This window comes from Rhinatrema bivittatum, chromosome 9 (assembly GCF_901001135.1).
Source record: "Rhinatrema bivittatum chromosome 9, aRhiBiv1.1, whole genome shotgun sequence".
Classification (NCBI taxonomy): domain Eukaryota; kingdom Metazoa; phylum Chordata; class Amphibia; order Gymnophiona; family Rhinatrematidae; genus Rhinatrema; species Rhinatrema bivittatum.
Genome location: NC_042623.1, coordinates 31,042,838 through 31,068,278, shown reverse-complemented (window position 1 = coordinate 31,068,278; position 25,441 = coordinate 31,042,838). Strand labels below are relative to the sequence as shown.

Genomic DNA, 25,441 nt, shown 5'->3' with positions numbered 1-25,441 from the left:
TTGGCAATACACAATATGACACTGCCCCCTATCCCATGACTTTTAAATTTCCTAAGAAGTCTTTCATAAGGGACTTCGTCAAATGCTATCTGGAAATCCAGATACACGATATCAACTGGCTTACCTATATCCACATGTTTATTTACGCTCTCAAAGAAAATATAGCAAATAAGTGAGGCAAGACTTCCCTTGACTAAATCCATGTTGGTTTTGTCCCATTAAACTATGTCTATCTACATGTTCAGCAATTTTGTTCTTTATAATAGTTTCTACCATTTTGCCTGGAAATGACATCAGACTCACAGATCTGTATTTTCCTGGATCACCCCTTGATCCCTTTTTAAAAACTGGCATTACATTGGCAATTCTCCAGGCTTCAGGTACAGTCTCTCTGGCCTTCAACTTTTTTCTTTTGTAGACTATCAGTCTGACAGTGGATGGATGGAGCCCTATCCAAATAGATAAGCATCAACTACTCTTTCGTAGGTCCTCTGAAAATTCTTTTGATCATGGCATTATGAGTTCCCACTAATTTTTATGGTGAAGACCAAACTCAAAATCCTTTGGATTTTTATATAGGTCAGGACACTCAAAACTCAGTCATGTAGATTTACTCTGCAGGAGTATCCAAATATTCAAGCACCTGATTCTACTTAGCCAACTAACTATACCAAGGGTTTCACTTACTCTTTCACACACACTGATTCTGTATTAGTCTTATTGTTCCTACTTTGGACATGACTGTGTCTCAAGAAACACTGAATTGTTCAATTTATACCTGTTTTATTGCATGTGTGGTAAATCAGGAGTTTGACTGCTGTTACTTGCTTGTAATATAAAACTCCTTTTGTGTGAAAAAAATATTTTCTGACAATCTTGAACTGAACAACAGGAGGCAGTGTTCCACAGGCACCAGCAATTAGGTCTGACAGGATTAATCTCAGAGACAGAGCAAGCTAATGACATCACTCTGCTGCCGAGAAAGAATTGAAAAACTGTGGAAGTAACAACTGAAAATAACTGAAAGACAGAGAGAAATAAATAAATAGACCCCTTGCAACTGGAATATACAGCTGGGGCTGGATTGCAAAACATCACTTAGGATTGTCACAGCCGACAGACAGGTGCAGCATTTATCCCTGTAGATCGAGTCGATTAACTAGTTAGTATTACTGTGTAATTCCTTTTTTACCCTACCAGTAGTAATGCAGTTTTATTTAAAACTCTTTATATTCACTGGCTTGACTTTTTAATAAGTTTGTAAGTGCTGTGTCTGTGGGTTGATTAGTATCCTAGGTAAACGAGACACTTGAAGACCCCAGTGTTTTGAATGAATGGTCTTTGAGTACTTCTCTAGGAACTGAGAGATCCCAGGCTTATGGAGTCACAGTGTCCCCAGAAAACCCTCAGGGAATACCTTGTGGGCAGTGGACTTGCCCAAAGAAAAGCAGAACCCAGTTATTGGCTGGGTGGTTACCAAGAGACAGGCACATGCGCAGACCCTCAAGTGGTCATAGGTTCAAGCCCTAGGAGGTGTTAGGGGAAGATGAAGACGTTACAAGACAATGAGTCTTTGCTGGTTTCAATTAAACAAGTGTAACTATCATTGTTATACTGAGGGAAGACCAACCTGTTCGCAGCACTGTACAATAACAACCCCTCGGCAAGTCTCTCTGGAAAAAAGACACCGGGAATTGAATGGAGAAATAACTTACTTGATAATTTCATTTTCCTTAGTGTAGGATAGATGGACTCAGGACCAATGGGTTATGCTCCCCTGCCGTGTTAGGAAACCACTGTTTATACACATTGACTATATTAGTGGATCCTGTACGTCTGAGCTGTGTACTACTGCTCCTATATAACTTCTAGCAACTCTCGCTTACTAGCTACGGTGTCAATACTTGTTTATGTTTATTTTTTAATATTCTTTTTCCACTTCAAAGCAGATTACATTCAGGTACTATAAGTATTTCCCTATACCCAAAGGGCTTACAATCTAAGTTGGTACCTGAGGCAGTTAGATCAAATAGTAACACAGTAACAAAGTAAATGATAGCAGAAAAAAAAAGCCAGTGCATGCGGTCTGCCCAGTTAAGAGTGTGTGTCAGATGTCAGCCTTGGATATGATCATTTGTAAGATTATTTAGTTCACACCCGGTACGCCTGCTTTCAAATGTCAAATCACAAAGCTGTTGCATGAAAATCTGACCTCCTGGTCTCCTGCATAGTCTGCCAGTCAGACCTGGCTATGTAAGCACCTGCAATTCCACTAGGACTTCTAGTTATTACAATATTTGCAAGTTTGCCATAAGGACCCAACTGATAGATTGATTCTAGGTTCCCTGTGTATCCTGCCAGACAGACACAGCTCCCAGTTTAATTCTATGGGGTGAATTTTCAAAACATTTCCACTCATAAAATCTGCAATCCACACACAAATAGCTTATGCTATGTACATTCTATTTTATAAACATCAAAACTACATAAGTACTTTGGGTCTTGTACACGCAAAAAAGGGGCTGTCTAGGAGTGTCCCAGGGTAGGGCCAAGAGGCACGCATACAAGCTGCTATTTTATAAGAGACTTAAAGGCATACATTTGCCAACTTATTTGCATAAATTTACGTCTGCTAATTGTCTTACACAACTGATATCTGACTCTTCTGTCTACAACTGGTTGGGTGGGTGGTCTAGGTGAACTGAGGGGAGTTCAGGGTGAAGAACTAGGAGGGTCTAGATGACCTGGAGAAGAACCTGGTGAACTGGTGGAGGTATCAGCAAAGTGGCCATTTCAATTACAGGCACATGTTCTAAAATATACCAAGTTATGCGTACAAATCAGGGTTTTACGCAGTAGTATTTTTTTTGCATGAAAAAACATGTGCATGTTTATAAAATAGGTAGGTAAAATATGCATGTTCAATGCGTACTTTAAAACCAACTTGCAGGTTATAAAATACTTTAATAGATCTCCATGTGGCCTGCAGAGTTGTTTGAAAGTTACCTTCTATAATATATATCCCTATAGGCTAGAGGATGTGAATAAATAAAAAAGCTTAACCGGCACAGAGTGGCAGTTACTACCCTTAAAAGAGACATGGGGGTGACCTGCACCGAGCAGCAGTAACTACCTTGGGAAGCTTGCTGGGCAGACTAGATGGACTATTTTGGTCTTTATCTGCTGTCATTACTATGTTAATATGTTATAATCACAGCCCTCATCCACCGCCCAGACCTCTCTCCCTCTCTCGGTGCCCGTCTTTTTCATACTCATTTTGTCTTTTCATACTGTTTCTTGAGATAATATCCAACTAGACAATCCTAGCTGTGTGGAATTAGGCTGCTTTCTCAGTTTTTCCCAAATCTTACTATAAGCTCAACCCCCTTTCAGGACACCTAGATAAATAAGAATGAAATGCAAGGGGGCAGGCTGGGTGTAGTAGTTCTTCACGCTACTTTAAAGTTGGTATCAACTGATCCTCTTTCATTACACGTATCCCCATCCAGTGCCCTTTAACACCTTTGTTTCTAATCCTAAGTGCGCCCCCTATCGCCTCTCTACAACCCTACTTCTTGGCCCAAAAGAGTGATCACAAATCGAGCCTAACATCTGCTGGCTTGCAATGTCCTGTTCAGGCTTAGCATTCTACTTCTCAGGCAGTACCCCCACCATCAGTAACCTGCTGCACTGGCCCAGCTGATCTCTGAGAATAGCAACCTACTGTACCAACCCAACTACCACTAGATCATCCTTTCACAGCCCTTCTACAATGAAAAGGTTTCGTATTCTGATGCAGGGCAGTGAGAGGGGCAAGCAGTCGTGCCAGTCAGAATAGGATTTGTTGATCAGTCAGGATGTACTTACCAAGACCTGGAAGAGGAGCAGCAATAAATTGTTATTGGCCATCACATTACTGCTCAGGACTCCCAGGTTGAACCAGCTTCCCAGACAGCGAAAGGCTTTGATCAGCATTTTCTCATCATTTTCTTTTTCCATGCAGTTCAGCTGACAAGATGGGAAAACGAAGGGAAGAATGGTAAAGAGATCCAATGCAGAGAAGATTCAAACACACTTTTGGCTGCTCAGGTACTCCTGCTGCTTCTTCCACCCCTCAGCTTGCCTGAAAGTACACTTTAAAGCCTCAGCTACCTCTTGGCTGAAGGTAGATGTATGTAGAACTAAGCAGAGCTATGCAATAAGAAAATAATATTTGTCTTTGACCTCAATTGCAATGCACAGTTTCCACAGTTAGGTCTTATACCCTTCCAGGTACCCCCAAGTATGAAGAAATGAATGCAGCACGTTGTTTATTAGAACAACCCACAGCTCTCTTAGTGCCACATTCTGGACTAGATGTCTCACAGCTACCCCTGTCCCCACCCCACCCTTCTTGAGGCAAGAAACGACACATTAACAGGAGACCTGGCCCTATTAGATGGTAAGCAAGGACTACACAGAGCACAAAGACCATCTTCCTATGGTCTGTCGGAATCTTAGTAGGTTAATATACCTTTTAAAGATATAGTACATTCACTGGTCTCTTTTATAAGTGAACTCTTCAAGTACTAAGACTCCTTTTTTCTCCAAGACCAGTAGGGCTACTAAAAATGCACAACATGGTCTATTCAGCTGATACAGAGGCCTGCTGTCCTATTGAGCACTGCTATCAGCACAAGCACAGCCAGAAAGAACAGCACAACGAAGGACTCCAGCACTTCTCCTTCACTAGTGATGGCATCACAGTTACCTTACCATTCATATTATGCCACCTCCAACAACATTGCAAAATCTAACATTGTGTCGTCATTTGTATGCCAGTTCTGAAGACTGGCAAATCTGCATGATTCGCAAATTAAAAGATCAACATAGAAACTCATCCGATTGTGTCTGCATAGTCCAATTCAATTCCAGAATTCAAAGACAAACTTAAAGTGCTCACTATTGTGATACTCTCCAATGAAATCCCCTTTTTAACATTTTTTTTTCCACCTTGGGCACATTCCAACTCAAACCAGAGTCTGCTTTAATGGGTGCAGGCTAGTACTGAAGTCATTTCTTTCTCACTTTGCAACACTGTAGCAGAACATAAAATATTTGCAGCTCTCAAAGCAAATTCCAGTTGTTGATGCCTCTTTGCCAAGCAGACAAAAAGTTGCATGAAGTCAGTCACAGGTCTTGTCCATGCCTGAAGTGGAGTTTTTTGAGAGCTACAAGCACAGGGCTTCGCAAACCTGGCCAGTTCCGTTTTTTTAGGATATCCACAATAACTGGGCATGAGATATATTTGCATACATTGAAAATCTGAACAGACTGAGCAGCTTCCAAGAAAGGATTTGGGAAGTCCTGCAATGGATTTCATGCAACTTTTTAACAGCCTGATAAATAGGTAGTGCCAACTACCCAAAATAAACATTTTACTGCTGGGAATAATTCTGCTTATAGAACTAAATGTTTCAGGACTGGCACAGGGATGGAAATTCTTTCACTTCCAGAACCGGATAGGTCAGGAGATCACAGGTGCCCATTATCACTGGAAGGCTGCAAGTTTCCCAGCTCTTATCCATTTCTCAAGGACTCACAAGGAGAGAAACCACGGTATTGGAGGAAGCAGAAAGATCTTCAATGATTTCAGTCCGTCGGTTTGCCCCGATGCGCAAGGACCGACTGTGAACCTCCTCAGGCAGAACTGTAAGGATCTCCAGTAGGAAGGGAAGTGAATTTGCATCATTACTATACCTGGGGAGCAGAGAGAAGAGGGCACGGCATAAAAACCAAAAGGCAGTATAAAAGGGAGTTCAATACGCAAGAACTAAACCAAATTAACAAAAGATTGCTGCCATATCCACAAGCCGCCCCTTTCCTCAAGCCGCACAAGGGAGGAAAATAAAATTGTGCAAACTGCTGAAGGATGAATTCCAATATGATAGCAAGGAACAAACTGTCCCACAGCTAACAGCAGCAGCGTACTTACAAGTCAGACTAATGTCAGCAGTCATGAAGCAGTCTCTGCCAGTTAGAGAAAACCATTTACTTGTTTTATCGTCAAATTATCTTCAATCATACAAGCAGATAATCTGGAGAGTTCATCCTTAAAGCCGGCCCCAGTACTGTCCCAAGCTCACAGTGCATTTTCAACTTACTTTTCAACCAGTGTTTGCACACAGCCCTTCCAAGAAGCCATCTGCAGGGCAAGATCTGCTATCGCTAAAGCAAGCTAAAGGGAAGAAAACACAGAATGCAGGGTAAAACAAAGAGACACATGTATTTATTTATATACGTCTTACATTTAATGATGCTCCACCTCAAAGCCGTGTACAGCAAATATACAGGCCGATACAGTACAGTGCGCTCTGACGGAGCGCACTGTTAACCTGCCCTTGGACGCGCGTTTTCCCTTACCCTTTATTCAGTAAGGGGCGGAAAACGCGTGTCCAACCCGCGGAACCTAATAGCGCCCTCAACATGCAAATGCATGTTGATGGCCCTATCAGGTATTCCCGCGCGATACAGAAAGTAAAATGTGCAGCCAAGCCGCACATCTTACTTTCAGAAATTAGCGCCTACCCAAAGGTAGGCGCTAATTTCTGCTGGCACCAGGAAAGTGCACAGAAAAGCAGTAAAAACTGCTTTTCTGTGCACCCTCTGACTTAATATCATGGCGATATTAAGTTGGAGGTCCCGAAGGGTAAAAAAAGTAAAAGAAAAAAAGAAAAAAATTTTAAATGGGCCGGCGGCTGTCGGGTCGAAAACCACACGCTCAATTTTGCCGGCGTCCTGTTTCCGAGTCCGTGGCTGTCAGCAGGTTCGAGAACAGACGCCGGCAAAATTGAGCGTCGGCTGTCAAACCCGCTGACAGCCGCCGCTCCAGGCTAAAAGGAGGCGCTAGGGACGCGCTAGTGTCCCTAGCGCCTCCTTTTGCCCGTTTCTACTGCACCACCTAATTTAAATACTGAATCGCGTGCACATGCCAGTGGCCTGTGCGCACGCCGGGAGAGTGGGCGTTCGTCCGCTCTCCCGCGGACTTTACTGAATCGGCCTGATAATAATTATTATGAATCACATAGGTAAAAGATATCAAACTCTGGCAAAACCAGAGTCCAGAACGAGAGAAACTGTCAAAGGTAAAGCAGATCTGATCCTCCATAACTGAGGTGCTCATTTCAAAGACTGTTATGTCTAGAAAAAAAGACCTGCTCCTGGTTGCTGATCTCAAAGATCATGTGTAGATGAAAAAGGAGGACATGGTGCAAGGGACACCCAAGAACTGGGATTTTTTTGTGCAAGAAGAAACCATATCAGGCCCTAAATAGCACGCTTCCTCAGCAAGCCACTGTAGTGCCCTAACACCATTCAACACTGAGAACCATTTCCTCCCACAGCAGAAGAGGCACAGGTCAGCTCTGGGATGACAACTGTGAAGCATGGCGGCACATTGTCCAAACAAGCACATATATCCTCAGCTACAAGAACAACCTACCTTCAGCATAAAAGCCACAAGCTACATCACATTTCACTAAGGACAAAAGTGTGCTCTTTATTCATGATGAAATATAAGATATATATGTCATGTTTAATCGGTTCATCCAGAATCTAATTATCACATTCAGAAATGTTTTAAATGTGCCTTTGGAGATTAGCTGTATTGTAATTGTATTATTTGAGATTTTGTTTCACTGCATTGTTTGTGTAATTATATTCATGGCTGTTTTCGCTATTATATTTGTTTTCTCTCTTAGGGTGTGGCATTCTGTACCACTTGTAAGCATTTGTCCTGTGAGTTCCAGCTCTGAGTGTGCAGTTGTTTCTAGACCTCTGAGGATAAGTGTGCTCCAACTGACCAGTGGATAAGTCTGGGCTTTCTTTCTAAAGTTCTTGGGCAAAGTATAAAACTTGTATTTTTGCACCTATGTGCTTTTTGTGGAGGTTGGTTTAAAAACAAAACAGAAAAAAGTAGCAAAAAGGGCTTGGCTAGAAACTATATTTTTGTGGCTCTGAAGTAAAGCTTCCCAGGCCTTTCTGTATTAGGAAGTGGCATGCTGCATTTGAATTGGAGCCCTTAAATTTTTTTCCTACAGGATTTATCAACTCCAGTGGTCCCTTGAGTTACGACCGGCTCGAGTTACGACCAACTTTTCGGGTTTCGAGTTACGACCCGTGCCGTGTGTGTGCAGTTTTTTTTTTTTTTCATGGATTGGTTGTAATTGGCCCTTTGTTATTGCCTATTGCATTTTTTTGGTCTTGGAAGGTGGGACTTCTACAGAGATTGGCTGGCTAATGTTGTTGCTGCTACCAATGGGACCCATTCATCCTAGCCGCATGTGGGCAGACCCGGCACGGAATTGCAGCAAACAGCATCGGGGGGGCAGCACTTAGCTGGCAAGGTACAGTAGATGTGCTCAGAAGTGGTGGGGAGGGGGAAATGAGTTTCTGGAGGGCCAGAGATGTGCTCAGAAGTGGTGGGGAGGGAGAAAAGTGTCTGGGGTTTTTTTTTCTTCTCCCTGCAGAACACCATTTTTATCAAAGAAGTGTTCAAAATGGCCCCAAAGATAAAGAAAGCAATCACAATTGAAAAGAAGAAGGAAATTGTGCAGAAATTTGAGAGTGGTGTTCGAGTGACCGATCTCGCTCTCATATACAGTATTTCAAAATCCACCATTTCGACAATCTTACAAAGAAAAGATTTGTACAAGGAAGTTAGTATGGCTAGAGGTGTCACTCAAATTAGTAAGTCACGATCAACAGTGATAGACGAGGTAGAAAGCCTATTGCTAGTGTGGGTAAACAAAAGGCAGATGGCAGGTGATTGCCTGAGTGTCTAATTTGTGAAAAAGCTAGGGCTATAAATGCAGATATAGTTAAGGATAAGCCATTACCAAGTGAACATGGTGAAATATTTCGTGCCAGTAAGGGGTGGTTTCACAATTTTAAAGTGAGAACTGGGGTTCATAGCGTAGCTAGGCATGGTGAAGCTGCCAGTTCTGATAAAAAGGCTGCTGAAAATGACATACCCCACGTCGAAACAATGACACAGAGAAATGGCTTTTCCTGTCAGCAAGTTTTCAACTGTGATGAAACTTGACTATTTTGGAAGAAAATGCCCAAGAGAACATACATTAGCCAGGAAGAAAAGAAAATGCCAGGCCACAAGCCAATGAAGGATAGGCTAACCTTATTGCTATGTGCCAATGCGAGTGGTGACCTCAAGATAAAGCCTCTCTCGGTTTATCACTCTGAGACGCCTAGAGTGTTCAGAAAACAAAATGTCATGAAAAATAGGTTAGGGGTCATGTAGAGATCTAACAGAAAAGCCTGGGTGACAAGAGTCCTTTTTCTTGAGTGGATCAGGGAGGTTTTCTGTCCTACTGTACAGAAATATCTTGAGGACAAAGGCTTACCAGTCAAGGCTCTCCTCATCATGGACAATGCTCCTGCTCACCCACGAGACTTGGAAGACGAGTTGGCTGAAGAATTCCCATGGCTCACAGTAGAGTTCCTCCCACCTAATACAACTCCTCTACTGCAGCCTATGGACCAACAGGTCATAGCTAACTTTAAGAAGCTATACACCAAGGAACTGTTCCAGAAGTGCTTCCAGATGGTTTCAAATACGGATTTAACCCTTAAAGAATTCTGGAAGGAAATCCTGGGCAATATCTCTCAAAGGACATTGAGATCTGCCTGGAAGAAACTGTGGCCTAAAATTACAGAAGAGCGAGACTTCGAAGGAGAGGAGCCTAAGCCTGCAACTGACCCTGTGGTTAATGACATTGTCACTATAGCAGAGTCCATAGGCTTGCAGGTAGTCAGTGCTGATGTTGAGGAACTGGTGGAGGAACACTCAGAGGAATTGTCTACAGAGGAACTTCAGCAACTTCTGGCTGAGCAACAGAGAATGGCAGCAGAGGAGCTTTCTGAAAAGAAGGATCAACAATCAGTGCAGCAAATTTCCTCTTCTGGAATTAAGGAAATCCTGAAAAAATGGACCGAGCTACAAACATTTGTAGAGAAGACCCACCCAGACAGAGGAAAAGCCAATCATTGCATTCACTTGCTTAATGATAATGTCATGTCATACTACAGAACGGTGTTGAAGAAAAGACAGAAACAGACAACCTTAGACCAGTTTTTAGTTGCAAAACGGTTGAGACCAAGTGAGCCAGAAGCAGGTCCTAGTGGGCTACCGACTCCCCCAAGGAGAGAAAGGATACTAGAGAGCCAGATTCCAGATGTTCTTATGGAATGGGACTCTCCTTCCGAACAATAACCACCTTCCATTTCGTCCTCTCCCCCTCCTCCCAACCAAAGATGTCAACTTTTAAATAAATAAATAAAAAATAAACTTGAATTGTTGTTTCTGGTAGGCTAAGCATATTTTATAACTTTTTGGAAGAGCTCAGTAAGGAAAGGGAAGAGCTCAGTAACCCACATTCCATTGGGAGCACTGAGAGGAGAGGATCACCTTGCTGGTGGCTGAAAGGAATCAATAAGTTTTTTTTTGCTTGGGACATTGTCTTTTTTTAAAAGTATTGGGGCAAAGTTAACTATTTGGGAATATTATTTAGTGTGTTTGTGCTTTTAATAGTCAGTAAGGTAATGAATAAACAAGTTAGACTGTTTGTATTTTTTAAATAGTCAATAAGGCAGCTAGTAAGAAGTAGGTAGTGTGCTTATTTTTAAAAGTCTGTAAGGCAGCTAGTAAGCAGAACTGAGTGTTTGTATTAAAAAAAAAAAAACACACACAACCTCCACCCAAAAAAAAAAAAAAAAAAGTAGCCAGAAGCTAGAAATAAGCTAGGAGCAGTGTATACCTAAGTAAAAAGGTTGAAAAATTCAGTTCAGTTACTCACCTTGGAAAGGTGTTGAGGTAGTGTGACTTGGTTAACATTTGTTAATCAAGAGAGCAGCAAGTCACTCTGGTTAACTGAAGTTAGACTGTTTGTATTTCCCAACCCTCCTACCCCTCTCGCCCACCCATCTCTAGCTCATCCTTTAATTTATAGGCAGGTGCCACTTTCACCAAAAACAAAACAAAAAAAAACTTTGAGAGTTTGATCAGACCCCTGTAGGCCACTACCAGACATATAGTGAATTCAAGGACTTTAGACACATTCCTACTCCCATAGCAACCTAAAACTTAACTAGGAACTGAACAAAATTGAGATGAAGGCAGCAACCCAGCAGCAAGAGGGGGGCTTCCCAGTCTTTTGCATAAAGTGTCACATGTATGATTTTTTACCCGCTGGTGAGAAGTTGTACATGTGCATGCGATGCAAAGAGCTCCTGGCTAGAGTGGCAGACCTGGAGGAGCTGAGGCAGAGAGGTATATAGATGAGACCTTCAGGGACATAGTAGCCAAATCCCAACTTCAGACTGGCAGCCCTGGTGCTGCCTTGGAGGAAGGTGGTCTCAAGACTGGAGAGCATCAACCGGGTGCAGCAGGAAAGGATCCTTTAGCAAGGACCTGCTCTCCAGGTGATGCATTGTCCTTTCGCACCGAGGATATCTCCCCAAGGCCTACTGCCCAGGAGGGAAGGGTTAGGTCGGCCGTTATAGTTGGTGATTCGATTATTAGGAATGTAGACAGTTGGGTGGCTGGTGGACGTGAGGATCGCCTGGTAACATGCCTACCTGGTGCGAAGGTGGCGGACCTCACGAGTCACCTAGATAGGATTTTAGACAGTGCTGGGGAGGAGCCGGCTGTCGTGGTACATGTGGGCACCAACGACATAGGAAAATGTGGGAGGGAGGTTCTGGAAGCCAAATTTAGGCTCTTAGGTAGAAAGCTTAAATCCAGAACCTCCAGGGTAGCATTCTCTGAAATGCTCCCTGTTCCACACGCAGGTCACCAGAGGCAGGCAGACCTCCAGAGTCTCAATGCGTGGATGAGATGATGGTGCAAGGAAAAGGGATTCAGTTTGGTTAGGAACTGGGGAACCTTTTGGGGAAGGGGGAGTCTCTTCCGAAGGGATGGGCTTCACCTTAACCAGGGTGGAACCAGACTGCTGGCACTAACCTTTAAAAAGGAGATAGAGCAGTTTTTAAACTAGAACAAAGGGGAAAGCCGACAGTCGTTCAGCAGCGCATGGTTCGGAGAGAGGTATCTTCAAATGATACTAATGATGCATTAGAATTAGGGCATCCCAACAGTGAGGTTCCAATAATAAGAAAAGTAGTCCAAGTGTCTAACTAAAAACTCACCTGAGCTAAAAAATTCTAACTTATCCCTAACAATTAAAAAGCAGAATGAAAATACACCCTCGACAGTTAACCCCTCTCCCTCTGTGACCCACACATAGCCATTGTATTTTCCCAGCCCCTCCTTGTCTTCCCGTCTTCTCTCCCTCGAACAATCACCTGAAACAACAATGTACGTATTTATGAATCCTTGTATATAATCCCACCCCCTCACTGTTGTTCCCACCCCATCCCAACCTATGTTGCTCCCTGTTGATTCCCTCCTCCAATTTATCTAGTTTTTTTGTTTTACTATTGTATTTACTTGTTCTTTGTTCTATGTAAAGGCTATGCCTATATATACCCTGATTTTAAGTTATATGTAAACTGACACGATGTGCAAACGGTTGTCGGTATATAAAAGCGTTTAAATAAATAAATAAATACATAAACAAACAAACAAAAAACAAACTTTGAAATGTTTGTATGCTAATGCCAGAAGTCTAAGAAGTAAGATGGGAGAATTAGAATGTATAGCAGTGAATGATGACATAGACTTAATTGGCATCTCAGAGACATGGTGGAAGGAGGATAACCAATGGGACAGTGCTATAGCGGGATACAAATTATACCACAATGACAGAAAGGAGCATCCGGGAGGCGGTGTGGCGCTTTATGTCTGGGATGGCATAGAGTCCAATAGGATAAACATCCTGCATGAGACTAAATGCACAATTGAATCTTTATGGGTAGAAATCCCTTGTGTGTCGGGGAAGACTATTTATTTTATTATTTATTTAGAAACTTTTATATACCGGTATTTGTGGGGACATCATACCGGTTCACATAATAACTGCAAGCTTGGAAAGTACATTTCAACAGGGAGAGTAACTGGGCGCGGGGGTAACCAATAGGCAGTATGAAGGATAGAAAAACAAGTAAGTCATAACCAGAGAAATAACAATTAACAATTTACATTGAATATCTCCTTAATATAAGGAGAGGGCGGTCACCTGGAGGGGGGGGGGGGGGGGGTGGGGGGGGCTACGGACTAGGAGGGAAAGCTATTCTGTGTAGGCATGGTTGAACAGAAGTGTTTTTAGTTTCTTTTTTAATTTGATTGCACAGGGTTCAAGGCGCATGTGGACAGGCAGGGAGTTCCAGAGGGCCGGACCGGCAATGGAGATGGCACGGTCGCGGGTGGAGGAGAGATGAGCTGTTTTCAGGGATTGAACATGAAGGGTGCCTTTATTGGTAGATCTGGTGGCTCGGGTGGACAAGGAGGCGGTGAAAGGAAGGTCGAGCCAGTTTGAATTGTGGGTGTGGATGGACTTGTGTATTATGGTCAAGGTTTTGTAGTGTATACGGGACAGGATGGGGAGCCAATGTAAGTCCTTGAGGATGGGGGTAATATGGTCGTGTTTGCGTGTGTTCGTGATGAGTCTTGCAGTGGCGTTTGCAATAGTTGGAGGGGTTTTATTGAAGATAGGGGGAGTCCGAAGAGGAGGGCATTACAGTAATCAAGTTTGGAGGTGAGGGTGGCTTGAATCACTGTACGGAGGTCATGTGTGTAGAGTAGGGGTCTGAGTTTCTTTAGGACATTGAGTTTGAAGAAACCAGTTTTGAGGATGGAATTGATGTGAGGTTTCATACTGAGATTGGGATCGAGAAGGACTCCGAGGTCCCTAACAGAGGGTTGAGCAGTAAGGAGGTTGAGTTTAGGGTCGTTAGGCGGGAGGTCAGGGGGATGCGAGGAGATGTGGAGGAGTTCTGTTTTATTTGTGTTGAGTGCAAGCTGAAGGTTGGTGAGGAGGGAGTTGATAGCTGCTAGACAATTTTCCCAGTGTTCAAGGGCATCAGATATGGAGTTGTGAATGGGAATGATGATCTGTACATCATCAGCGTAGAGGTAGAATTTGAGTTTAAGGTCAGAGAGGAGGTGGCAGAGAGGTGTGAGGTAAACATTGAAGAGGGTCGAAGAAAGAGATGAGCCTTGCGGGACTCCTTGTTGTAGGGGGTATGATGCAGATAGGTTGTTTCCAATTTTAACAGAGAACTTTCTGTTAGTGAGGTAGGATTTGAACCAGGCGAGCGCTATTCCTGAGATGCCGATGCTTTCCAGCCGTGTCAGGATGTGGTGGTGGCTGATGGTGTCGAAAGCCGCTGAAATATCGAGAAGGGCGAGGAGGTAGCTGTGGCCTTGTCCCAGACCTCTGAGGAGATGGTCAGTGAGGGAAAGGAGTAAGGATTCAGTATTAAAGTGTTTCCTGAATCCAAATTGGGAAACATGGAGGATATTATGGTTTTCAAGGTAGTCCATGAGTTGAGAATTAACCACCTTTTCCATTAGTTTGGAGATAAAAGGGAGGTTGGAGATGGGGCGGAAGTTGGAGGGGTCTTTCGGGTCTAGGGAGGGTTTCTTGAGGAGGGGTTTGATAACAGCGTGTTTGAGGGGGTCTGGGACTGCCCCATGGGTGAAGGAGCAGTTGATAATATCTGCTATAGTGCTGGCTATGCTGTCAGGGATGGCTATTAGAGCTTTGGTGGGGATGGTGTCGTTGGGTGAGAGGCTGGCTTGAGTTTTCGAAGGAGGCTTATGATTTCTTTAGAGGAGGTAAGGTCAATTGTGGCCATTGAAGGTTGGGAAGGAGGGGGAAACGAGGGTAGGTTAGTGGGGGGAAATCTGGAAAGGAGGTTGGAGATTTTACTTTGAAAATAATTTGCCAGTTCTTCACATTTAGCCACAGCCTCAGCGTCTGGAATGGTAGGAGAGATAGGGGTGGTGAGGCTAGTGACATAGGAGAAAAGAACTTTAGGGTTGAATTTAAAGTCATGGATTTTTTTGCCATAAAAGTCACGCTTGTGTTTGAGGGTGGACAGTCTGTATATGTGTAAGGCTGTTTTGTAGCTGGAGGAGTGTTGCGGGGTTGGGTCCTTGCGCCATTTTCTCTCTTTTTGCCTGAGATTACATTTTAGGGTTTTTAGCTCTTGGGTGTACCGGGGCTTGGAGGGTTTCGCTGCGGTGTTTATAATACGTTCGGAGAGTGGGCAAAGCTTGTTGGCAATGTCTTCAGTAAGGCTATGCCAGGAAGCTATGGCTGTGTCTGGGCAGATTAGTCTTGGTAGGGAAGAGGCTAATGCGTCAGTTAATTCGTCGCTGGGGCAGGTTTTTCTGGATTTGATGGTGGTGTGAGTGGGATGGTTACCTGGGAGGGATTTCTTCATGGCGAGTCGGCTTTCAATGAGATAGTGGTCGGACCAGGGCACTGGGGTGCAGATGGGTGAGTCGGTGGTCTGGAAACTGGAGTTAATAAACATCAGGTCCAATGTGTGGCCAGCTTTGTGGGTTGGAGATGTTATAATTTGTCGGAAGCCTATGGCAAGGAGCGATTGAATGAAGGTTTCGCATGATGCAGTGGGTGGGAGTGAGTCAACATGAAGATTAAAATCTCCAAGGATGATGGAAGGTGTGTCTGTTTTCATCCATTCCACCTGGATAGGAGGATACTACCGTCCACCTGGTCAAGATGGTGAGACGGACAGTGAAATGCTAAGAGAAATTAGGGAAGCTAACCAAATTGGTAGTGCGGTAATAATGGGAGACTTCAATTACCCCAATATTGACTGAGTAAATGATTCATCGGGACATGCTAGAGAGATAACATTCCTGGATGGAATAAATGATAACTTTTTGGAGCAATTGGTTCAGGAACAGACAAGAGAGGGAGCAATTTTAGATCTAATTCTCAGTGGAGAACAGGATTTGGTGAGAGAGGTGACGGTGGTGGGGCCACTTGGCAATAGTGATCATAATATGATCAAATTTGAATTAATGACTGGAAGAGGAACAGTATGCAAATCCACGGCTCTCGTGCTAAACTTTCAAAAGGGAAACTTTGATAAAATGAGAAAAATTGTTAGAAAAAAACTGAAAGGAGCAGCTACAAAAGTAAAAAGTATGCAAGAGGTGTGGTCATTGTTAAAAAATACCATCCTAGAAGCACAGTCCAGATGTATTCTACACATTAAGAAAGGTGGAAAGAAGGCAAAACAATTACCGGCATGGTTAAAAGGGGAGGTGAAAAAAGCTATTTTAGCCAAAAGATCTTCATTCAAAAATTGGAAGAAGGATCCAACAGAAGAAAATAGGATAAAGCATAAACGTTGGCAAGTTAAATGTAAGACATTGATAAGACAGGCTAAGAGAGAATTTGAAAAGAAGTTGGCCATAGAGGCAAAAACTCACAGTAAAAACATTTTTAAATATATCCGAAGCAGAAAGCCTGTGAGGGAGTCAGTTGGACTGTTAGATGATCGAGGGGCACTTAGAGAAGATAAGGCCATCGCGGAAAGATTAAATGATTTCTTTGCTTCGGTGTTTACTGAAGAGGATGTTGGGGAGGGTATCTGTACAGGAGAAGGTTTTCATGGGTAATGATTCAGATGGACTGAATCAAATCACAGTGAACCTAAAAGATGTGGTAGACCTGATTGACAAACTGAAGAGTAGTAAATCATCTGGACCGGATGGTATACACCCCAGAGTTCTGAAGGAACTAAAAAATGAAATTTCAGACCTATTAGTAAAAATTTGTAACCTATCATTAAAATTATCCATTGTACCTGAAGACTGGAGGATAGCAAATGTAACCCCAATATTTAAAAAGGGCTCCAGGGGCAATCCGGGAAACTACAGACCAGTTAGCCTGACTTCAGTGCCAGGAAAAATAATGGAAAGTGTTCTAAATATCAAAATCACAGAACATATAGTGAGACATGGTTTAATGGAACAAAGTCAGCATGGCTTTACTCAAGGCAAGTCTTGCCTCACAAATCTGCTTCACTTTTTTGAAGGAGTTAATAAACATGTAGATAAAGGTGAAGGGGTAGATGTAGTATACTTGGATTTTCAGAAGGCGTTTGACAAAGTTCCGCACGAGAGGCTTCTAGGAAAAGTAAAAAGTCATGGGATAGGTGGTGATGTCCTTTCGTGGATTGCAAACTGGCTAAAAAAACAGGAAACAGAGAGTAGGATTAAATGGACAATTTTCTCAGTGGAAGGGAGTGGGCAGTGGAGTGCCTCAGGGATCTGTATTGGGACTCTTACTTTTCAATATATTTATAAATGATCTGGAAAGAAATAAGACGAGTGAGATACGAGTGGGGCTTCAAGCACTGGAGTTGCTGTCAAGGCTAGCATCGGCTATAGGCACTGGCATGGATGCCATCGAGCCTGCAGCATCGACTCCCTTGGGCACATACCTAAGCTTAGGGGAACCATCGAGAATGCCTTCTATCATCTATCCCTTTGCCACCAGTGCGGCATGTCATTGCCACAGTGCTTTTGCCTTTGGGTACTGTGAGCGTCATCTATACTGTCGGACCATCGACGCTTTCAGGCACTGATCTACATTAGTGCCGCCAGTCCTCAGAATTTTTCGGCCTGCAGGGTTCGTGAGTCTTTGGTACCTTTGGGTGCCATGTTCTTCATGACTGCCGCTGGCATTTGTCATCTGCAGGCACTTGGGTTGCCATCGATGGTGCTGCATGCTGTCGAGCATGCCAGGTGCCCGGGGTGTGTCAAGTGCTGTTGGAGCCCTAGGTATGGTGTTGGTGCCATAGATGTGATTCATCGCTTGTGAGTGCCAAGGGTGATATTGGTACTGAAAAGCTCCATTGCCACTGGTAGTGATGGTTGAATGCTGCAGGGCACTATGAGCACCGTTGGTTACCATGGGCTTCCCTTCTGCTGTAATGCGACAGAAAGGACAGTGAGCCATTCATGACCCCAATTCAAGGTCTGTGATCAGCCTCTTGGAGCATTGTTAGTTAAGATGGGTATCATGGGGGCAATGCCGCCCATCACCAGGGATGGTGATAGAACCCCAGTGGTAACGGGTTTGGTGACTCCATTAGGAGTATGTGCGGTTGTGTATGGCGGGGATTGTCTACTCCTCTAAGCGCTTCAGGCACTGACGGGGGTGGCATACTTTCTGTCTTTTGATGGAGTTCTGGATTTCTTCCCCAGAAGGTTCGCTATCAGTTTCGGCTGCTCCTATCATTCTGAGAGGTCTCCCTCTGGGAGTAACTCCCTACTGGAATCAGCAGTGAGTTGTTTGGTTGGTGTTGATAAATACAGCCTAGTGGCTTTTTCTTATCCCTGGAGCCCTGGGGTTTGCCTCCTTGTGTTGTTCTTTCCTTCCGACTTCTGTTTGGAATGTTGGGGGGGGGGGGGGGGGGAGGAGAAAAGCTAGGGCATTTGTGCTATACCTTAGTGTATACCTGTAGGTATCTGTGCACCACCTTTTCCCTGTTTTTTTGCCAAGTTCTGGCTAGTACTGCCTTTAGCTTTTCAGATTTCACTGGGTTGACCAAAGTGCCTCCCTGCTCACCTGAACTCTCCTGTGGACAGGATGGATAGGCCTACCCTTGACAGGGTGGAGCATGGGTGAGCTTCAGACCTAGCTTAACTCCCTACTCAGGGGTTTTTGGGATAGTGATTCCATTTGGGGATTGGCTTTCATCTCCTGACACTTGACATCTGTCCTGGATGGTCAGATCTTTCTGGTACTTTGGCAGGTAAAGTCTGCAACAGACCAGGCTGCTGATTGGCTCGTCTGCTCAGTGTTCTGTGGTAGTCAAAAAAGCAAACAGAATGTTAGGAATTATTAGGAAGGGAATGGTGAATAAAACAGAAAATTTCAAAATGCCTCTATCGCTCCATGGTGAAGACTGCACCTTGAATACTGTGTACAGTTCTGGTCGCCGCATCTCAAGAAAGATATAGTTGCGATGGAGAAGGTACAGAGAAGGGTGACCAAAATGATGAAGGGGATGGAACAGCTCCCCTGTGAGGAAAGACTAAAGAGGTTAGGGCTGTTCACCTTGGAGAAGAGATGGCTGAGGGGGGATATGATAGAGGTTTTTAAAATCATGAGAGGTCTATAACGGGTAAATGTGAATCGGTTATTTACTCTTTCGGATAATAAAAAGACCAGGGGGCACTCCATGAAGTTACCATGTAGCGAATTTAAAACTAATCTGAGAATTCTTTTTCACTCAGTGCACAATTAAACTCTGGAATTTGTTGCCAGGGGATGTGGATAGTGCAGTTAGTGTAGCTGGGTTTAAAAAAATGTTTGGATAAGTTCTTGGTGAAGAAGTCCATTACCTGCTATTAATCAAGTTGACTCAGAAAATAGCCACGGCTCAGATCCAAGATGGCTGCCACTTGAAGTCAGTGTGAGCATCTGCGTCCAAATTCTGACTTGTTTCAACATATATTTCCTTAACAATGCCGCATACAGCCAGCAAGTGGAGGGCTAAGGAGAAGACCTTCCCCATGGTCTCTTCAGAATCCACTGCCGCGGGTCCTATGGACGCCCACGTTATCCAGGATTAGATCGAGTGAGGCATCTGCAGTGGAGGAATAGGCTTACTGGCTTTCTTCCTAGACCCGTCGGTATCTCTCTCACTGATCTCTAGGGCTCCACCGGCAAACCCAGCAGCCTCCAGGGACCAGGAAGCCCCGTCAGAGGGGTTGACTGCCGGAAGTGCAGATGACCACCTTAGCCATGCAGGGTTGGAACTCCCTGAAGAAACATTGAGGAGAGGCTGGCTCAGGCCCCAATCTGGGCATAACCGACGCACCTAAGGAGGAGTTTGATCAGGCTGTTGCTGCTCTTGTTTTTTCAGCTACTCCATACTGTAAAATCTCTTGTCTTCTCCGGTAAGACCTAAGCTGATTACTTTGGATACCATATGGGATGTAATTACAAATTTGGGGCTGTATTGGGACCTGTATTGGGACCCTTACTGTTCAATATATTTATAAATGATCTGGAAAGAAATACGACGAGTGAGATAATCAAATTTGCAGATGACACAAAATTGTTCAGAGTAGTTAAATCACAAGCAGATTGTGATAAATTGCAGGAAGACCTTGTGAGACTGGAAAATTGGGCATCCAAATGGCAGATGAAATTTAATGTGGATAAGTGCAAGGTGATGCATATAGGGAAAAATAACCCATGCTATACTTACATGATGTTGGGTTCCATATTAGGTGCTACAACCCAAGAAAGAGATCTAGGTGTCATAGTGGATAACACATTGAAATCGTCGGTTCAGTGTGCTGCGGCAGTCAAAAAAGCAAACAGAATGTTGGGAATTATTAGAAAAGGAATGATGAATAAAACGGAAAATGTTATAATGCCTCTGTATCGCGCCATGGTGAGACCGCACCTTGAATACTGTGTACAATTCTGGTCGCCGCATCTCAAAAAAGATATAATTGCGATGGAGAAGGTACAGAGAAGGGCTACCAAAATGATAAGGGGAATGGAACAACTCCCCTATGAGGAAAGACTAAAGAGGTTAGGACTTTTTAGCTTGGAGAAGAGACGACTGAGGGGGGATATGATAGAGGTGTTTAAAATCATGAGAGGTCTAGAACGGGTAGATGTGAATCGGTTATTTACTCTTTCGGATAGTAGAAAGACTAGGGGACACTCCATGAAGTTAGCATGGGGCACATTTAAAACTAATCGGAGAAAGTTCTTTTTTACTCAACGCACAATTAAACTCTGGAATTTGTTGCCAGAGAATGTGGTTCGTGCAGTTAGTATAGCTGTGTTTAAAAAAGGATTGGATAAGTTCTTGGAGGAGAAGTCCATTACCTGCTATTAAGTTCACTTAGAGAATAGCCACTGCCATTAGCAATGGTTACATGGAATAGACTTAGTTTTTGGGTACTTGCCAGGTTCTTATGGCCTGGATTGGCCACTGTTGGAAACAGGATGCTGGGCTTGATGGACCCTTGGTCTGATCCAGAATGGCATTTTCTTATTTTCTTATTTTCTATGACTATGCAGCTTAACCCCATAATTGAAAAAGTTATTGATGTTGAATCTAAAGTTTTAACTTTGGGAAAATGATTCTCTTTCTAAAGAGGTAGATGCAGTGAAACAAGAAATGTTTAATTATAAGACCATGCAGGATAACCAACTATTGCAAAATAAGATTGAAAATCTTGAAAATAATTTGCGTGGGAAGAACTTAACGCTTTAACATTTCCTAAACTTCCACACTTATCTGCAAAAGAAATGTTTAAGAAATATCTTTTGGAAATATTAAAAGTACCTGAGATGGCTTTACCTCCAGTGTCTAAATTTATATTATTTACCACCATTTAAGAGAAATGAGAATCAAGGGCAATCTCAGGGAATGGATTTAATAATTCCGATAACAAATGTATCCCAGTTGTTGGTGTCCTCAGACAGCGAAATGATACAATCAGCTACAATGATGGCTTCTTTTGTGTTCGGGTTTTCAGATTGTATTTCAAACATCACTCTGAAACTTTCTACCATTTGAATGTCAGAATATACCCAGATGTATCGAGGTCTACACAGAAAAGAAGACGACAATTTCTGTTACTTAGGCTGAGAGCTCTACAGATTGGAGCTTCTTTCATATTGAAATTTCCATGCAAATGTGTTAAATATAAAGGTGGTTCTTATGTTTTTTTTACCCCATCCCAATTAACATTTTTTCTTTGTCATAAACCTATAGTGCATGTTGAGAATAATAGTTCTGCCCAATCTGATCTTCCTCCGGATAGCTAAGTGCCCTATTGAAGTATAAGCCCGCTGTTTCCACTGCTTCATAATTTGTGTTGCTTTTTCTCCAGATGGATCCTTTTCTAGTGGACCTTTGGGATTGAAGAATTAGTTTCATTATTTCCTTATTTTTTACTGCATATTGTAATTTTGCTTTTCTTTTTTTCCCTTTTTTTAATTCAAGATGTTTTCTTGATAATGTATGGAAAATTGAATAAAACAAAAATAGCCACTGCTATTACTAGCATCAGTAGCATGGGATAGACTTAGTTTTTGGGTACTTGCCAGGTACTTGTAGCCTGGATTGGCCACTGTTAGAAACAGGATGCTGGGCTTGATGGACCCTTGGTCTGACCCAGTATGGCAATTTCTTATGTTCTTATGGTGTCGCTTCTTCCAAGTGTTGCTTGAGTTTTTCTGCCTGTTGTGCCTATCCGCTTACTTTGGCAAATGCATTCTGTCTTTCAAATGCTAGTGGCCCACAGATTTTTTTTCTGGAGGGTTCTCTGGCCCCAGTTGGATTTTTCGGTTGTCTTCGTCCAAGAGTTCTTCTCTTGGTTGATTTTCTCGACCTGTTTCTTTTATCAGGAGGATTTATACCTGCTTTGCTTGTCATGCTTTGCTGACCAGGTAGACTAGCTGAACGTTGCAATTAAATTACATGTCCCACAGAGAAATTTATGTTCAGCAAATAAGGGTCTGCTAACTTTACCAGATGTCCAATCTGCACATTTGAATCAGGTGAGGGACAGAGCATTGTCATTAGCTGGCCCGGGAATTTGGAATTCACTACCAGCAGTCCTGAGGTTGGAGTCCAATTTTAAAAAGTTCAAACGTGATCTTAAGACTTGGCTTTTTAGTAAAGCTTACTCGAGCCAAGCCTAAATACATTTTATGTTGTCACAACTGATATCAAAATTTTATATAGAAGGACAACTACTGTTAGAATTGCAACTGATTTTAGAATTTTATATGGAAGGACATCTACTACTGTCTTATCATTTGTTTTAATTAATTTTATTATGTTTCACTTATTAAGTATAATTTGAGGTGTTTTTAGGATACAAGTTGAGCTATGTTTTATGACTTCAGGAACTTTTATATTTTAAGCTAGGAAATATTTTTGTTATATGCACATTTTAGGCTTTTATAATGTACATTAGTTGCTAGGAAGATTGCATTTTAAACTGTTGTGAACCGTTTCGATGGACCCTGAGCGACGGTATATAAAAAATGTTAAATAAATAAAAATAAATGATTCACTGATCCGTAACTGACTGTAATATTTCTGTGAGGCAAAGTATGCTTCTCGGTGGACTTCGCACCATGACCCTGCCTTAGGCGCCTCTGCTACGCATTGGGGTTTTGCATCTCTGTTCTTTGGTTTTCTTTTGTAGAACCCAACTCTTTTTCCGCTTAGACCCATTTTTGGGTCGGCTGTCTCACAGGCAAATGGGACAAAGGTGGTGCTTCTAGTACTGTGGGGTTTCCCACTTTGTCCTGTTTTCAACAGCTAGGGATTCACCCATGTGTGAGGACTACCATCCTGCTTGCCTTGGAGAAAGCAGAGCTGCTTACCTGTAACAGGTGTTCTCCAAGGGCAGCAGGATGCCAGTCTTTGTAAAACCCACCCGGCCTCCCCTAGGAGTTGGTTTCTTCATGTATGAGCTATATCATGTACTGAGGGACTCTGCTTAGGGGGCAGGGTGATAACTACAGCTGCACATGCTCAGTAGGGCATGTTTGAAAGTTCTAGAATCTTTGAGATCAGTTCCAGGCTGGGCTCCCCATCTAATGATGTTGTCCATGTGTGAAGCCTGGCATCCTGCTGTCCTTGGAGAATACCTGTTACAGGTAAGCAACTCTGCTTTTAATATTTCTGCCATTTCTTCATCATTCTCCACACATTGCTCCTTGTCGCCTTTCAATTTCACTATACCACTTCAGGCCTTTCTCCAATAAATCTGAAAACTGTTTTGCCAGCTCGCTTTTCCTCTTTTGGCAATCCTTTCTTCTGTTTGACCTTTTGCATTTCCTGATTTCTTTCTTCATCTCCTTCAGTTTCATCAGGTAGTCTTCCCTGTGTTCCTCTCTTTGGAATCCTTTATACGTTTTGAATGCTGTTCTTTTTGCCTGTATTTTTTTTGCCACTTCCTTTGAGAACCAGATCATTTTCTTTTCCCTCTTACTCTTGTTTACTTTCCTAACATATAGTTTTGTTGCCTCTGTAATAGCTCCTTTTAATTTGGCCTACTGTCTTTCCCCCTCTACCATTTTCTCCCAGTCTTCTAGTTCTTCCTCCAGGTACGTCCCCATTTTGACAAAGCCTGTATTTTGAAATTCAAAACTTGATATCGGACCATACCATTTGATGATCACTGGTGCTGAGGTGGGCACCCACCCGAACATTAGAGACATTATCCCAATTAGTGAGCACCAAGTCGAGGATCATTCCCTTCCTTGTGAGTTCTATTATCATTTGTTTGAGCAGAGCCCCTTGTAGGGCAACAGCGATCTTTCTACCTCTTGTAGATTCTGCAGAAGAGATTCTGCAGTCTATATCCATGTACCACTTCTCCCTTTTTTACCACCTTTTGGATGTCTTTGACCAGATCTCTGTCTAGGTGTTCTGTAGACCACATCAGTAAAAATGAATGCACCATCCTTTTTCTTTTTTTCTTTTTTTTTTTTTTTAAGGGTGGTCCATAATGCTTTTTCTCTACCCCATAACCCTTATATTTCAGTTGCTTGGATATTGTTTTTGACATAGAGAGCTACTCCTTCCCCTTTTCTGTCCTCTCTGTCCTTTCTTAACAAGTTATAGCCTGGGTTGACGATATCCCAATCACAAGAATATGTAAACCATGTCTCTGTAACAGCAATGATGTCCAAGTCCATCTCCGTCATTAGGGTTTACAGGTCTGGGATTTTATTGCCCAAACTACGAACATTTATGGTCACAGCTTTCAACTTTCCTCTTTTGATTTGCTGTACTTCCTAGTCACATTTTCTACTTTTTTGATCCGATTAATTTTATTTTCTCCTCACACTTCTTGTATCGCTTGAGGAGGGATGACATGCCAATTTTATTGGCCACCTCCTGCCACTCCCATTTTCTAATTTAAATGCCTGATAACATATGATCTGAATTTCTCACTTACCATCTTCTTTCCTGCATGGTCCCAGTCTCCAATGTATCAAAAACCATTTTCTGTACACTAGGTTTTGAGCCAGGAATTAAAATTATCTATATGGCATACCTTTTCTTTCCCATTCTATGAACAGGCCATACTTCCGAAAAGGCAATACTCTTTGCCACGTGTCTCATCTTCTTCCCTAGATTTTGGAAATCTTTCTGTACTTCATGGTTACCATTTCTATCGAGGTCATTGGTCCCCAGATGGATGATAACATTGATATCAAAGCAACTAATTTCTTCTATAATGGCTTTGACTCTTTGGTTTACATTTCTACTAGTTGAGGATCCTAGAAGGCATTTAACTGTTGTCACCATCAAAATGAGTTCACAAATTGGTTACTCTGATGAGCGAGTCTCCCAGCAGAAGCAGCTTTATTTTATGACATTTGGTCACATTGAAGGACTTCTGGATGCATTGAGTGTCTTCTCTTTCAGGCATCACTTC

General features: G+C 42.8%; 1 protein-coding gene across 2 annotated transcripts in view; it reads right to left on the bottom strand.

The window, feature by feature from the left end:
- Positions 1 to 25,441, bottom strand: part of TNPO3 (transportin 3) — a 236,647-nt gene that overhangs the window by 152,402 nt on the left and 58,804 nt on the right. For both annotated transcript variants that reach the window (XM_029615500.1, XM_029615501.1), the window contains exons 3-5: positions 6,144 to 6,217; positions 5,583 to 5,739; positions 3,868 to 4,008 (exon numbers count right to left, since the gene is read on the bottom strand). In XM_029615500.1, the coding sequence (XP_029471360.1) occupies positions 3,868 to 4,008; positions 5,583 to 5,739; positions 6,144 to 6,217 (372 nt within the window). The remainder of the gene's footprint in view (positions 1 to 3,867; positions 4,009 to 5,582; positions 5,740 to 6,143; positions 6,218 to 25,441) is intronic.